The sequence below is a fragment of the Trichomycterus rosablanca genome, chromosome 12 (assembly GCF_030014385.1).
Source record: "Trichomycterus rosablanca isolate fTriRos1 chromosome 12, fTriRos1.hap1, whole genome shotgun sequence".
NCBI lineage: Eukaryota > Metazoa > Chordata > Actinopteri > Siluriformes > Trichomycteridae > Trichomycterus > Trichomycterus rosablanca.
Window position 1 is genome coordinate 35,457,239 of NC_085999.1, and position 15,865 is coordinate 35,473,103.

General features: G+C 41.2%; 1 protein-coding gene and 3 non-coding genes across 4 annotated transcripts; all 4 read right to left on the minus strand.

The window, feature by feature from the left end:
- Window positions 1-5,747: 5,747 nt before the first annotated feature.
- trnal-uaa (transfer RNA leucine (anticodon UAA)) lies at window positions 5,748-5,830 on the minus strand. The gene has a single exon. It is a non-coding gene; the product is annotated as a tRNA-Leu (tRNA).
- A 155-nt stretch (window positions 5,831-5,985) lies between these two features.
- trnal-uaa (transfer RNA leucine (anticodon UAA)) lies at window positions 5,986-6,068 on the minus strand. The gene has a single exon. It is a non-coding gene; the product is annotated as a tRNA-Leu (tRNA).
- A 156-nt stretch (window positions 6,069-6,224) lies between these two features.
- On the minus strand, window positions 6,225-6,307 carry trnal-uaa (transfer RNA leucine (anticodon UAA)). Its single transcript has one exon. It is a non-coding gene; the product is annotated as a tRNA-Leu (tRNA).
- A 2,472-nt stretch (window positions 6,308-8,779) lies between these two features.
- Window positions 8,780-11,413, minus strand: LOC134324494 (C-X-C chemokine receptor type 2). Its single transcript, XM_063006361.1, has 2 exons — window positions 11,360-11,413; window positions 8,780-9,855 (listed from the first exon to the last, which is right to left on the minus strand). The coding sequence occupies exons 1-2, from the start codon at window positions 11,364-11,366 to the stop codon at window positions 8,780-8,782; spliced, it is 1,083 nt and encodes a 360-aa protein (XP_062862431.1). The 5' UTR covers window positions 11,367-11,413.
- Between the last annotated feature and the right edge of the window lie 4,452 nt (window positions 11,414-15,865).

The window sequence follows — 15,865 nt, forward strand, 5'->3', positions numbered from 1 at the left end:
TCTGATTGAGGAGAATGAAGCTAACCCACGTCCCCTCCGACACGTGGGCAGCATGCCGTATGCATCTTATCACTTACACTTTGACGAGTGCAGTGCAGCTCAGCGTTGTGTACGGAGAGACACACCCTGACAGCACTCTTTTCTCATCTCTGTGCAGGCGGCATCAATCAGCCAGCAGCGTTTGTAATTGCACCAGTCATGAGCGAGAGACCCCATCTGGCTTAACCCCACCCAAATCTGAACAACAGGCCAGTCGTTGTTCATGTGGCCGCTTAGCATTAGTTGGCAGGCAGAGCTGAGATTCGATACGATGTATTCGAGATCCCAGCTCTGGTTCCAGCGTGTGTTTTTACCACTGCGCCACCTGAGCGGCATAGCATCAAACTTTTGCAGTGGTCATCCAAGTCCAGTGATCTAAAGCTGGACTTTTCTAAACCAAGGGTTGTGAGCCAAAAAAAATGGGTCACAGAGAAAAATAATAAACAAATTTTAACAGGCACATAAACACAGAATGAACTTGTGCATGTAAGCTCATTTGTGGAGGCTTTATGTTACATCTTGTAAACCGCAGTGGGACCCGATTGCCCCCATAATCATAATCATAAAAACCATAGACAAAATGTGGGTGGCTTGAAAAAATGCTGATCTAAACTCACTGAGAAGCTGTGGGATGAGCTACAGAAAATAGTCCACAATCGAGGACCTAGAATCCTGAGGGATCTGGAGATATTCTGGGTTTAGGAGAACATTTAGATTTTTTGCAACTAAGAATTATAGAAAAAGACTCAGTGCTCTCATGTTGCTGAATAGAGGTCGCACAAAGTATTAACCCATTTAATCCCGAATTTTTCCCAGACATGAAAACATCCAAATCATGTGTTATGAGTAACCCTTTGAAATAATCCATCATTATTTTTTTAAAGTTCCATGAAAAAATAGGTAAAAAATTCTATTTTATGTGTGGTCACAATTGTGACCGGTGGGATAATGTGATGCATTCACTAACAACAGTATTGCAGTCATATGGTTTATTTACACTGAAGATAAGGATAGCATTTAGGATAGAGGCAGCCTTTACATATACACAGATTAGGCATAACATTATGACCACCTTTCTAATATTGTGTTGGACCCCTTTTGCTGCCAAAACAGCCCTGACCCGTCAAGGCATGGACTCCACTAGACCCCTGAAGGTGTGCTCTGGTATCTGGCATCAAGATGTTAGCAGCAGATCCTTTAACTCCTGTAAGTTGTGAGTTGGGGCCTCCATGGATCGGACTTGTTTGTCCAGCACATCTTACAGTTGCTCGATTGGATTGAGATCTGGGGAATTTGGAGGCCAAGTCAACACCTCAAACTGGTTGTTGTGCTCCTCAAACCATTCCTGCATCATCCTGCTGAAAGAGGACACAGCCATCAGGTAATAGCATCTCCACGAAAGAGTGTACATGGTCTGCAACAATGCTTAGGTAGGTGGTACGTGTCAAAGTAACATCCACATGGATGGCAGGACCCAAGGTTTCCCAGTAGAACGTCGCCCAAAGCATCACACTGCCTCTGGCGGCTTGCTTTCGTCCCATCCTGCATCCTGGTGCCATGTGTTCCCCAAGTAAGCAATGCACACGCACCCGGCCATCCACGTGATGTAAAAGAAAATGTGATTCATCAGACCAGGCCACCTTCTTCCATTGCTCCATGGTCCAGTTCTGATGCTCACGTGCCCTTTGTTGGCACTTTCGGCGGTGGACAGGGGGCAGCATGGGCACCCTGACTGGTCTGCGGCTATGCAGCCCCATACACAACAAACTGTGATGCTCTGTGTATTCTGACACCTTTCTATCAGAACCATCATTAACTTCTTCAGCAGTTTGAGCTACAGTAGCTCGTCTGTTGGGTCGGATCACACAGGCCAGCCTTCGCTCCCCACGTGCATCCATGAGCCTTGGCTGCCCATGACCCTGTTGCCGGTTTACCACTGTTCCTTCCTTGGACCACTTTTGATAGATACTGACCACTGCAGACTGGGAACACCCCACAAGAGCTGCTGTTTTGGAGATGCTCTGACCCAGTCGTCTAGCCATCACAATTTGGCCCTTGTCAAACTCGCTCAGATCTTTATGCTTGTCCATTTTTCCTGCTTCTAACATCAACTTTGATGCCTAATATATATCCCCCACTAACAGGTGCCATGATAAAGAGATAGTCAGTGTTATTCACTTCACCAGTCAGTGGTCATAATGTTATGCCTGGTCAGTGTATTTAAGGATAGAAGTATTAATAAAATAAAATAATCAATAAAATGAAGGCATAAACGTATGATTCAGAACCAACTGCACGATTAGATTGTGCATCACACTTTTGAACTACTGCCCGTGGTATTTCTTGAAGTACTCAATGCAGGGCGAACAACAGATGATTGTGCCTCATGGTTCCAGAGCTCCCATATCCTATTTTTGTCATTTCATCAAGGAGTGCAAGTGAAGTAAAGAGGTTGTCATGAAAAAACTTGCAACCTTGAGGCACCTGAGCTTGCTCTGCAAGACCAAGGACAATGCTGGGTTTCTGACCCAAGCCAGTCTCAGGCAGGAGAGTATGGGTTCCACCATGAGGCTCCATGTGATACATACAACCACTGGATGAGGCAAGGCTCCATAGCTTGTAACCAAAGCGGATTGGTTTTTTAAATTGCTTACATCCATGTCGGTCATAGTATGGGATCATGCTCTCATCCACTGACAACCATTCCTGAAATGGCATGACTTTATATTACTGATTGAGCTCAGAGAAGATAGGTCTAACTTTAAAACATGGGTCGTTAGTGATTTTTTTGTGTTAACAACATAAACTGAGGCCATTGTTTCATCAAAATGATTTCTCCGCATGGCATCTGAAATGCTTTCATTATGTACATCACTGTCATGTGACCAGTACATGTGTCTTCGTGGAACAGAGCTGTACCCAGATGTGATAAGGATCCCATAGAATATAAGGAGCTCATCCATACTCAGATACAGTTGTTTGTCTTTGGTCTGGATTGAGTAGAGATTGGACATTGGTAGGGAGTGAAGGAAGTGGTGCCGTGGATGGAGAAGAGGTGGTGATGGGTGGGAGGTCATCATCACTAATAAAGTTGTCTCTGTCATGCTCTGCTTGCATAAGTTCAGCATATGCATTCAACAGCCTGGCTGGCAAATGGCTGTCTCACCTTCGTACTCCATATCTGACCCATCACTATCACAATCACTGAAGACAGCATCTTTCTCATTTAGAGGAATATCTGCAATGCTGCATGTTTTGTCTGGGGAGTCACCTAGATCCAAAATATCCAACCTGACTCAAAGTGAAACTAACAGAAAGAGTAGATAATAAGGTTAGCCAGAAAAAGAACTAATATACTGTATGTGCATATGTACAGTATATATGCACTGTGTTATCCTGCCGGTCACTATTGTTGCCATCAACATATTTGCTCATTCTGTGACCTCATTAAAAAATAATTGAGTTATTGCAAATGCAAATATCAAAACTAGACACCCTAAAGATGATATGTTCCAAAAATCTTTATTCTATCTTTATATTAACATACATTACTAATTGTTTTTTGGGGAGCTGTGGTGTAGCCATCCTCTTTTCATGGAACAAGCAGGAAATAAACAGCTTTGGTCATGTGACAATTTACACAACATGTATGACACTGCACATATATTTTTCAGACCCTTTATATTTTATTTTTTTGCTAAAATCATATATATATAATAATTTCTTAGCATTTTACAGCACTAAAACTTAAAAATATTTTTGCGGTCACAATTGTGACCAATGGGATTAAATGGGTTTAAATGCAGGGGGTGGCAATAAAATTCACTACTAATGACAATAATGCCCATTTTACCAAAAGTACCAATAATTCCAAACGTGCAATTTAATGAATCTATTTAAAATTATATTAATTAAAGATGAAAGACTTTCTATAATAAAGGTTTTTATATATTCAGTGGTTTTAATAATAAGTATTAATTTATTGTATATTTTCTCACCATTCTGCAGTTTTCTCTCCAGTGTAGCAAATAAGCTCAGTTAGGATGGATGTCCAGCTCTGCTCGAGTGTAAGAGCTCCTCTGGTGCCACTAAAATTATGAAGACAGTCTTTTCATGCAGAAAAACTGATGATGGTGATGGCCAGGTTCTTCCTGTCTGCTCACAGAGAGTCGTGCGCAGTCAACCCATACACAAAGATTTAATCAGTCACAACAGAGGAAAAAAAACAGAAACGTGGTTTGTGGTGCAGTTAAGACTAGCGCTCATTCGTGTGTTCCTTCAGTCTTCAAAAAGTACCAATGTTCTCTAATAAAGCAGCACACAGACACACACACACACACACACACACACACACACACACACACATAAGAAACATGTACACCATTCAGGTCCTGAAGATTTCTGCTACTCTTTCTTTTCTGTGAATAAATAATTAAAACACATCCTCATTAGTCCATTTGTGTGGTTATTGTGTATATATGATATCTGAACACCTGACCATGAGCTTGTTGGACATCCAGTTTAAAAAACAAATGTTATTAAAACAGAGTGACTTCTATGTGATCTTACTGGTGTTTCTTTTGTTGCATGTTTCTTAATGCCAAGTTCACACTACACGACTTTCCAAGTGGTCAGGTCGCTGTACAGTTCACACTACATGACTGGATCTCTTGTAATCGGGAGTCTTTCAGGTCGGTGTGGCTTTCACACTATACGACTGATCGGTGATAGGGGGTTTCACACTACACCATCTATCACCAACTGGAGCCACAGGAGAGCTTCTCTGGTCTCCCAAATTATGTTTTGTCACAAAAACAAATGCGAGAAGTGACAAAAGGTTTAACGATACTACAGTACATCCAAAAATGCACGTCAACAAGTAGCGAGCGATCAAAGTTTGTGCAGCGTAAAAAAAAAAGAGGAAAAATAAATAAATCTGAGTGGATTTGGCTACATGAACAGCATGGATAGTTCTATAGTGAGTTGGAGGTTAATAAATATTTTTTGCAATGCAGTGTCGGTGTTCTGATATATGTATTCTGATATAAACTATATTACGCCCCTGTCCCACCTTTTTACAACTCCTTTCCTGCGTTTCCCCTCACACCGTATCTTGCGTTCTCATTGGCTGTTCGACACTGCACTCATTGCCAGTCAGGCAACTCTGATCCAGATATTTAACATGCTAGATATCTCCCTTCGGCAAGCCTCTCAGATCGAGTTGTTGAGTAGTTCACACATAGCAATTGAGAGCCGAGTTTTGATCGCCGAGCGAACGCTGAGTTGCTCTCGAGCCGGCAAATCTAGCACCGACCAGTCGGCGAGCGAAAAATTAGGGCAAAAATCGTGTAGTGTGAACTAGGCATAAGGCATGATCCATAAGGCATGATCCTTCCCATCATGCATGACCTGCTTTGTCATGTTGTGCGTCATTAAGCGTCTTTGAGTATCTTGAAAAGCGCTATATAAATAAAATTTATTATTATATTTGCATGTTTAAAGTTACTGTTGCATGTTTATCCTGTGTTTCTAATTTTTGTGTCTCATGTTAGTTGTGTAACGTCTGTCTCATTCGTTCATTCATGAATTAAAAATAAGAAACACACACCAAAAGAAACCTGGCAGTAATGTAACCTGAACCAGCAACCTACCAAATATAATTCCAAATGCTTAAAGACTGTTAATACAGCTTCAAAGCCTAGGACACCTACCAGGAGTGGGGATCGAACCCACGAGGACATGTGTCCATTGGATCTTAAGTCCAACGCCTTAACCACTCGGCCATCCTGGTCCAACGACAATGCCAACAACACGTGATACACAATATTAAACACACACCGTATAAAACACATAACACATGTAAAACACCAGTTAATGGTGGGGCTTAATTCAGAAACCTACCAATTATAATTCCAAATTAAATCTTGTCCTGAAGTTCAGAAGAAGTACCAGGAGTGGGGTTCGAACCCACGAGGACATGCGTCCATTGGATCTTAAGTCCAACGCCTTAACCACTCGGCCATCCTGGTCCAACGACAATACCAACAACACGTGATACACAATAATTAAACACACACCGTATAAAACACATAACACATGTAAAACACCAGTTAATGGTGGGGCTTAATTCAGAAACCTACCAATTATAATTCCAAATTAAATCTTGTCCTGAAGTTCAGAAGAAGTACCAGGAGTGGGGTTCGAACCCACGAGGACATGCGTCCATTGGATCTTAAGTCCAACGCCTTAACCACTCGGCCATCCTGGTCTATAAAAACAATATAAAATTCACAATATGAAACACCAACATTTAACACCTAAAAACACGATATAAAACACACGCCGTAAGGACACCTGGCAGTGGTAGGGTTTTAATTCGATTTTAATTCCAAGCTCCTAAAGATTAAGCGCAGGGTTCCTTGTTGATGGAGCAACAGCGGCCTCTGCTGACCGGTCGAGGTATACAGCATAGTATACATTCAGTACTTACGGTAATGTGTGTACTGTCCACAATTCAACAAAGACCTGTTTCAAGATTCTCGTCCAGCTGCAAGACATGTTTGTACAAGGCTTCAGAGGGAAGATCCAGCATCTGGTTCATTTTCTCCAGTTAAAAACAGATCTACAGTTAAGATCCGCTAAGTCCAGCAGATGGCAACCACACACTATCTTTGTAGACACAGTGATGCTGTTGGTAAATGGGCTGCTGCACAGCAACGTTTCTGAAGACCTGGGTTTGATCCTTGCTATGAATACTGAATAAAGTTTTTCTGTCCGTGTAGATCCTTCATTCTCTTCCTAAAACATGCAAAAGCTGAAAAGATTTGATTTAATTGTCATGTTTTATCACTGCTTTATCCTGGTCAGGGTTGTATTGGTTCCAGCTTCTCCTGAAACACTGGGCACAATGCAGTAACCCATGACAGGACACAGTAACTTTATTATGTTCGAGTCATTGTATTATCTTTTCTACTAATAATCTCAAGTTGATGGAGCATTTTCTTTCTTTTTCTAGTCTGGAAAGCAAACATTTTTCACCTAAGCTTACATCTAGTAAAATTCTTGTGACACATGCAACCAGGCGTTTAAACGTGACAGACAGGCATGTTTCTTATGCTTACCAAACATGAGGAAAGTTTTATTATAATTGTTAAAAGTCACAAACAAAAAAGGAATAAACACAAATAAATACGGTGCACACAATACACTAAAATATCCACAGCCACAACAGAGAAAGTGGACAGAACAGGGATAGCGCAGAGCCTGAATACTGACAGTCTCAGAAAGGAGGAAAGAAAGGAAACCCTAAAACAAGCCGGGGACAGGGAATACAAGCGGCCCCTCCAAATCATGGACTGCCGCAGCTTGTGCCCAATGTGGCTTTGTAACATAGGTTGCGCTCCAGGAAAGGGCCTCTGGGGCAGCTCGCTCATTCAGGGTGGTCCGTTCGTGCTGAAAAACTATGCTGGCATCATACACCAGCAGAAAACTAAACCAAACTGAGCAAAGCAGTGTTGCTGACACCGCTCATCTGCACCTCCATGCTCCCCCTGTCAGCCAAATTTGGGAAGACAGAAGGACACGATTCCACAATCAAATTATGCTGTCGATCTCCATGGCAAGTGGGCTCAATACAACCAATCAATAAATAATAATAATAATGACCACAGCATAAACTTTTCTAATGTTTTAATAGTAAATATAAAAATCTTCAGAAAGTATTAACATACATTAAAAATACATCACATTTACGGTAGATATAATTTTAGCACATTTAGAAGATATTGTTATCTAGTTACTTACAGTTGTGACTAAATACATTGTACTTGTACATTCTCTTAACCACTGAGCTACTGAACTCTTGAACTTGGGCTTGAACTTGCAACATTCCAACCACTGCTTAAGTGCCTATAACACTCCCATCAGGAGTAAGTAAACAGGTGTCATACTTTACAACAGACCCACGCCCTGTCCAGACACCTTGCGTTCTGGGTGGCAGCTTATCTGACTATATAAGAGCTATCCAACCTATCTCTGGGTTTTTCATATTATGTTTTGATTGATGTTCAAGCTATTGCTGTTTCACCCTGACCCTAACAGTGTTGCACTATACCACAAAGGGCAGTAATAAACTAAATAAATATGAGCTTAATTTGAGACATTCTCTTGAAAAACTCAGCCAGTTCATGTGCTGGTTGTAATAAATGTACATTTTAATGATATTTGGTGAAAAGTCTTACTAGTTAAATGTAGAGGATAAAACAGTAGTGTTTTACTCTGGTTTAAAACATCACTTTTACTGCTGATAACAGTGATGTGACCTTACCAAAAGTATCCCCAGCAATACCCTTTTAAGGGATCCCAGCCAATGAGAAATCAGTTCTGTCCTTTACATTTTATTCTACCAATGGGAACTAAACTATGTCAAATAGCTCTAAAAAGTCATTTTTCATCATTCATAATAGGCTGCTGACTCACCTCCCTGATTAGGATAATGCACATTCAGAAGACAGATGAATGAATTAATGAATTAATTAATAAATAAATGAATACGTGGATGAATAAAGTTTGTTCCAGCTGTGTAAAGTAGTAGGCTTAGCACTAAAGTAAACCTGATCTACATTAAGCATGAGTGACTCCATAAATTGGGCATAAGTGTCCACACTCATTGGCATCCTACTCATTAAAAAATGTCTTTGAATTCGACGGTTCCACACCACTGAATCCCCAAATATAGTTCTTAGAGGAAACTGGACGTGCCCTCTGAATTCTGACAGGTGACCCTGGTGGACCTTAATGGCACTTCTCTGTCAAAGGCACCTTTTCTTCCCAGCATACGAAATAACCTTTTTCTGAACTTCTCAGCCACAAAGGCATACAGAACCGGGTTTACACAGCAGTGAAGCAGTGCCAGGCTCTGTGTGACGAACATGGCAAAGCTCACAGCACGCTGAGCCGTACAGCCATTCTCCACCAGCTTGGCTCTCAGCAGCGTATCAACCATGGTGGCTATATGGAAGGGCATCCAACACAGTAAAAATGCTATCATCACTGCTGCAATCACTTTCATTGCTCTCTGGCGTTGGAATCCTCTTGTACGTAGCAACCTGGCCACTGTCACGCCGTAGCATGTTAGCATGACAGCAAGAGGGAGCAGAAACCCCAGGAGGTGACGCATGGCTCGGGTCGCCAGCCTCCATTCGTCTGAGCTTTCTAATTCAAAACGTTCTGCACAGATCTGCACCTCGTAGCCTTCGATGGAGAAAACCTCGTTGTAGAACGCAGGCAGGGAAAGTAGGATTCCCATGAACCAGACCAAGATGCAAACGGTCCAGGTACAGAAAATTCTATGGGCTTTCCGCGCCTCCATAGCTCTGACGATCAACATGTAGCGATCCACACTGATGCAAACCAAGAAGAGGATGCTCGTGTAGAAGTTTGCTTCCTTTACAAAGCTGACCAGCTTGCACATGAAGTCTCCGAAGATCCACCCAAGCATGATGGAGGTGGCTGATAAGGGAAGGATGAGTGCCAGCAGTGTGTCGGCGATGATCAGATGGACCAAGTAAATGTCTGATGGAGAGAGAGTCCGTCGGTTTGAGATGATTACACATCCAACAATCAGGTTCCCCGGAATGGCCAGGAGAAAGACCTGAACAAAGAAAGCGCACACTCCAATGTTGATGGCATCTGATGTGGCGATGGGCGTGCATGGGATGGTTTTCTCATCAGGAATGAACTCGGTTATGTTCAGCCCGTCCGTGTAGTTGAATTCTAGGTAAAATTCAGAGTAATCCGTGACAGAGGAGCTCAAATCTGCAATTAAATAGACAAAGTTTAGAAGTTAGTATAGTGCTGAGTTCATGTTGAAGGGTGGGTTTCTTCTTTTTCAATGAATTTGTAGGCCATGCCACAAAGTTAATATACACTGATCAGCCATAACATTAAACCACCTCCTTGTTTCTACACTCACTGTTCATTTTATCAGCTCCACTTACCATATAGCATTTTGTAGTTCTACAATTACTGACTGTAGTCCATCTGTTTCTCTGCATGCTTTGTTAGCCCCCTTTCATGCTGTTCTTCAATGGTCAGGACCCCCACAGGACCACCACAGAGCAGGTATTATTTAGGTGGTGGATCATTCTCAGCACTGCAGTGACACTGACATGGTGGTGGTGTGTTAGTGTGTGTTGTGCTGGTATGAGTGGATCAGACACAGCAGTGCTGATGGAGTTTTTAAACACCTCACTGTCACTGCTGGGCTGAGAATAGTCCTCCAACCAAATTTATCCAGCCAACAGCACCCCGTGGGCAGCGTCCTGTGACCACTGATGAAGGTCTAGAAGATGACCAACTCAAACAGCAGCAATAGATGAGCGATCGTCCCTGACTTTACATCTACAAGGTGGACCAACTAGGTAGGAGCGTCTAATAGAGTGGACAGTGAGTGGACACGGTATTTAAAAACTCACACACACTAACACACCACCACCATGTTATTGTCACTGCAGTGCAGAAAGATCCATCACCTAAATAATAGCTGCTCTGTGGTGGTCCTGGGGGGGTCCTGACCACTGAAGAACAGGGTGAAAGCAGGTTAAAACAGTATGTAGAGAAACAGATGGACTACAGTCAGTAACTACAAAGTGCTTCTATATGGTAGGTGGAGCTGATAAAATGGACAGTGAGTGTAGGTGGTTTTAATGTTATGGCTGATCAGTGTATATTATAAAACATTTGACCTAATAGATTTTGTCATATTTTATGTCATATAAAAACCCTAAACCCACTCATAAACATGCTTCTATTTTGCATTATTTTAATGTAATACAATGTTTTTTATTATAAATCATATAATCAGCAAAACAATCTTAGTAAAGTCTAAGCTGAAATATTTCCATGACTTTCTGAATTTCTTAGTATTCTTAGAAAGTGACCACTACAGTTTCTTAAACAAAAGATCAGATTTTCTTTGGTCTGATTGTTTCTATTAAAGCAGACGATCAGACGATTTTCAGCAGGTGGATTTGATTGACTTATTAGATTTGGTTTAGTTCATAAATCAACAATCACTCATAACCTGTTATAAATACAACCCACCAAATACTAAGGAATTATAAAATTGTCATAAATCATTTTCAGAGATTTAACCTTTTACTTCAATTGTTATGATGGTTATATAATTTGTAATAAAAGAACATTAGATTAAATTCAGGAAAAAAGTGGCCGCATACTTTTGGCTCTGTGTATACATCTATTATAGTCTATTTAAATAAAAAGTAATAATGAATAAATAATGAAGATAATAATGCCTTACTGGTCATTGTGGCTTCCGTCCTGGTAGATCAGGCTGTTAAAGCTTAGTAGTGATGTACAGAAGTGCTGAGAGAGCAGTGAAGATAGCCATCAGAGGTGATGCTATAACCTGTTAACTGAAAAAGCCTGGGCAGTTCTCTCCACATAAAAAAACCCCAAATATAACATAAAACATTAGACGCTGATGTGATCACGTAGAATCAGAACAGCCTGGTGTGTGCTGGTGATGTGTATGAAGAAGTGAAGGATGTTGAAGGATGTTGCATGTTTGTGATAGAAGAAAAGCAGAAGATCACCGTGGTGATGAGAAACACTGAGTGGGGAAGTTTTTAGCACTCATTTAGTCACAAGACCTTCACTCGTGTCAGACCTGGGGTGTCAGTATGACCATGTCATTCAAAGCAAAACCATACACGACACACATGTGATTTCAGAAGTGAAACTAAGAGGAAAATAAAAGATAAAAACAAACTGGATTTCCCTTAAATGTGTTTTTAACCGCAGGAATTGAAGAAATTAAAAATACAGCTGTAGTCAAAAGTTTACATACACGTACACTGTCAGCTAAATGCATGTGGACACCTGTACTTTAGCTTGTTGGCCATCATGTGCCAAAACAATGGGCATTAATATGAAGTTGGTCCCGATTTTGCAGCTATAGGAGCATCCACTCTTCTTGGAGGGCTTTCCTCAAGATTTTGGGACATGGTACCCATGAAGCCCAAAGACCATCTAAGATCATGATTTGATGTTCCAAAAAGAAGGTCTAGCTCGCAATGAACTTTTTAGTTAATTCCAATGAGGTCCAAATTTAGTGTTTAATGAGGTCAGAAATTTGTGCAGATCACTGGACTTCCTTTACACTCAAGCCATGTCTTAGACATAGACCTTGTATGGATGGATGGATGGATGGATGGATGGATGGATGGATGGATAGATATCGTTATAAATTGTATATACTATACTATAAAGTTGACCCCAATAATAAGATTGAATATATTTAGCATGTGATCATTAAAAAACATAAAAAAAAAAAACCAGCCCAGTGTTTGGAAAATACCACTAATCACCCTCCTATGAGCAAACAAGGAAATTAAGCAATATTCCTTCTCTGGTGTTTCCTTTTTTAACACCCTATCTTTGTGTTTTTTCCTTTTCCTAACAATCAAGTTCTTACACAAGTCCTCAAATGTAACATCTTCACCCTTTGCAGACCCCTATCCCAGCTGAGTAGACTCACAGACTATCACACACCTCCTCTGGCATGCCCACAGTCACCAACTGTTTTTTATCTGAAAGCAGTGTCGCTACAAGATTCATGCACTGCTTTCTGTGAATCATCTATTTCTTGTACATGTGCCTTGACCAGCTAGGGGCTGCAATTGCAGCAGCAATATAAAATTTGTTTGATCTCCCTCAGGCACAGCCAATATTGTCTGTAAAGATGCCTGGTGGAAAACAGAGATTCAAAAACTAGAGCTGAATATCTCAGTGGTGGTGGGTCAGCACATTAGAACAGGAGCACTTGTCTGAGGGGGCGCGAGTGGCTGACCAGGGGGACGTGGCATTACGAGATTATTGTTATGAACTGGTGGCACACGAGATTGAGCGGTGGTTCATCGAGGGGAGGGGAGCCTGGCGGAGGACGTGCCAGGCATCCGCGCTTGAGCCGTGCTTCACCAAGGGGAGGGGGTGTGGTGAAAGTCGTGCCTGGCATCTGCGTTTGAGCCGTGCTTCGTGAAGGGGAGGGGGTGTGGCGGAAGCAGCGCTTGGCATACGCAACCGGGGGGTGTGTGGGGGGGGGGGGGTTGGGGGGGGGGGGGGGGGGGGGTTACCAGTGGTGCGCATTTGGTCTACATTTCTACATTTTATCAGAAAATAAAATAAGCATGTTTATTTTAAGGCGTAAATTTAGTCCCAAAATCCATCTGGACAGGTGAGGACACGCCTGTTTTCTCAGGAAAGAGTGAGAGGAATGTTGCTGAAGTCAACAGCAGACAAAGAGCTTGTGTTACTGTACTGTTTTACACGGACACCTGAACCTGGGCTCAACCCTCAGCGTGTCACCCACAACACAATCAATTCATTATCAACTTCCCTAATTTCTATTTGTAGGAGATTGTGTTAGCTAGATTAGATGGTGTAACCGTCTTTATGAGTGCTGAGGCTCTTTTTGTAGATGCTGTGTAAAAAGTCAAGTCAAGTCAACTTTATTTATATAGCACTTTTTACAATAGACATTGTCTCAAAGCAACTTTACAAAATCCAGGACCAACAGATACAAAAACCCCTATGATGTCCTGCTTAAACAGAAAGTTCCTGATGCACTTCCACTTGAATCTGATGACAGACATGCAGTTGGTTCAAAATACCTCTCATGATCTCATGACTGAACAAACAGCTGAGAATAATGTAACCCTTCCATTTACTGGGTGACACTGGGACAGTACGTCATGGACCATCCACCCACCTTCAGCACAATCAAGGTAAGTGGTATGTTCTTTCTGTGTGACTAAACCTACACTGTTTATACCTCATCCATAAAAATAAAACAAAGGTTCCAGTTCCATATACAACTACCAACCACTTTATTAGGTTTACCTATTTGGTACATACTTTCATTGGTATTTTATGAGCTACACCTTCCAATAAGTTCAAAGGAAATGTCAAACATGGATAAATTACATCAGAAAATATACCTTAAATAAACCTTAATTTAAAGCATAGTTATTCAATTACCCTAATGTACAGCCAAAAAATGATCTACAAAATTTGATGACATCTTGAGCTTTATAAACCTAGAATTTAAGTTTATAAAGCAGGGAGTGTAGGTCACAGAATCATGCCCACCTGCCATGCCATCATTGCCGGTAGGGGGCATGTAGGCGCAGATTATTGACATTGGTGTTTCCTTTAATCATGCTGTTGATGCGCCTTATTAGTATTACTCCACAGAGCCCTGTATATACTGGCTTTGTTGGCCACCTCACCACAGGCTCACTGTGCTTGCACATGCTTACCTGATACCTGAACGCTCTGCTAGGCCAGGACTTTTCCTTTTCTAGCATGACTGTGTCACTGTGCACAAAGCAAACCACTTGGTTTAAACTAAGAAACTCCAGTGGCCTGCATTTGGAATGAACTGGAACATCAATTGTTGCTTTATCGACCAACATCAGTGACCAGCCATTTAAATGCTATTGTAAATGAATGGGCAGAAATTTCCACAGACATGCTTTAATGTCTTGTGAGCAGTGTTGCCACTCTCCATTTCAAGAATTCCCAAGATCTTGCCTCAAACATCCCAAGATTATACTAAAAATCCCAAGTAACTGTATTTTCACAATTGACAATTGTGATTTATTCCTGCAGTCTATTACAACAATTACCAAAAAACGGAAGTAAAATGCACGGATGACAACAGACGCGAGTCCAAGAAAGAAGAAGATAGAAGAAAATATCCTTTATTTGTAATATATACATATACAGATGTACAGTACAGTGAAATTCTTTCTTCGCATATCACAGCTTGTTTGGAAGCTGGGGTCAGAGCGCAGGGTCAGCCATTGTATGGCGCCCCTGGAGCAGACAGGGTTAAGGGCCTTGCTCAACAGTGGCTGCATAGCAAAGTCTGGATCTGAACCGCCAATCTTCCGGTTGATAGCCCAAAGCTGTACGTAAGTAAAGAAGTAAATTTACAGAAGCTGTAGAAATGGCCAGCGACAATCAAAGGTTATTATTTAGTAGTAGTACGTTTTGTCATTCCTAATTTATGACTGTAGACCATAAAATGGCATGCAGATTTTAATTGCTTGACTGCAAGTTAAAATCCAAAGATTAATGGTAAAATCCCCAAATCTCAAATAGATCCCCCAAATCCCAAGATTTTGGGAAAAAATCCCAAGGAGTGGCAACACAGCTTGTGAGAAGCCTTCTTAGAAGAGTGGCTGCTGTTATAGCTGAAAATATCATAGATAGATAGATAGATAGATAGATAGATAGATAGATAGATAGATAGATAGATAGATAGATAGATAGATAGATAGATAGATAGATAGATAGATAGATAGATAGATAGATAGATAGATAGATGAGGTATGCATGAGGTATAGTTTCAGTGTAAAGATTGAATAGTAATTAAATTATTTAATAGTAAAGTGACATGTGACAATACTGCACAATGAGGCCAATATAGCCATATATATACATACACATATATACCCATATACATACATATACACATATGCAAATACACACACACACACACACACACACACACACACATATATATACATTTGCAAGTACACACATAAAAAGATATATATATATATATATATAAAGATCACTTTATTTCAATAATATTTGGGGCAGCACGGTGGCTAAGTGGGTAGCACTGTCGCCTCACAGCAAGAAGGTCTGGGTCCTTTCTGTGTGGAGTTTGCATGTTCTCCCTGTGTCTGTGAGGGTTTACTCCGGGTGCTCCGGTTTCCTCCCACAGTCCAAAGAC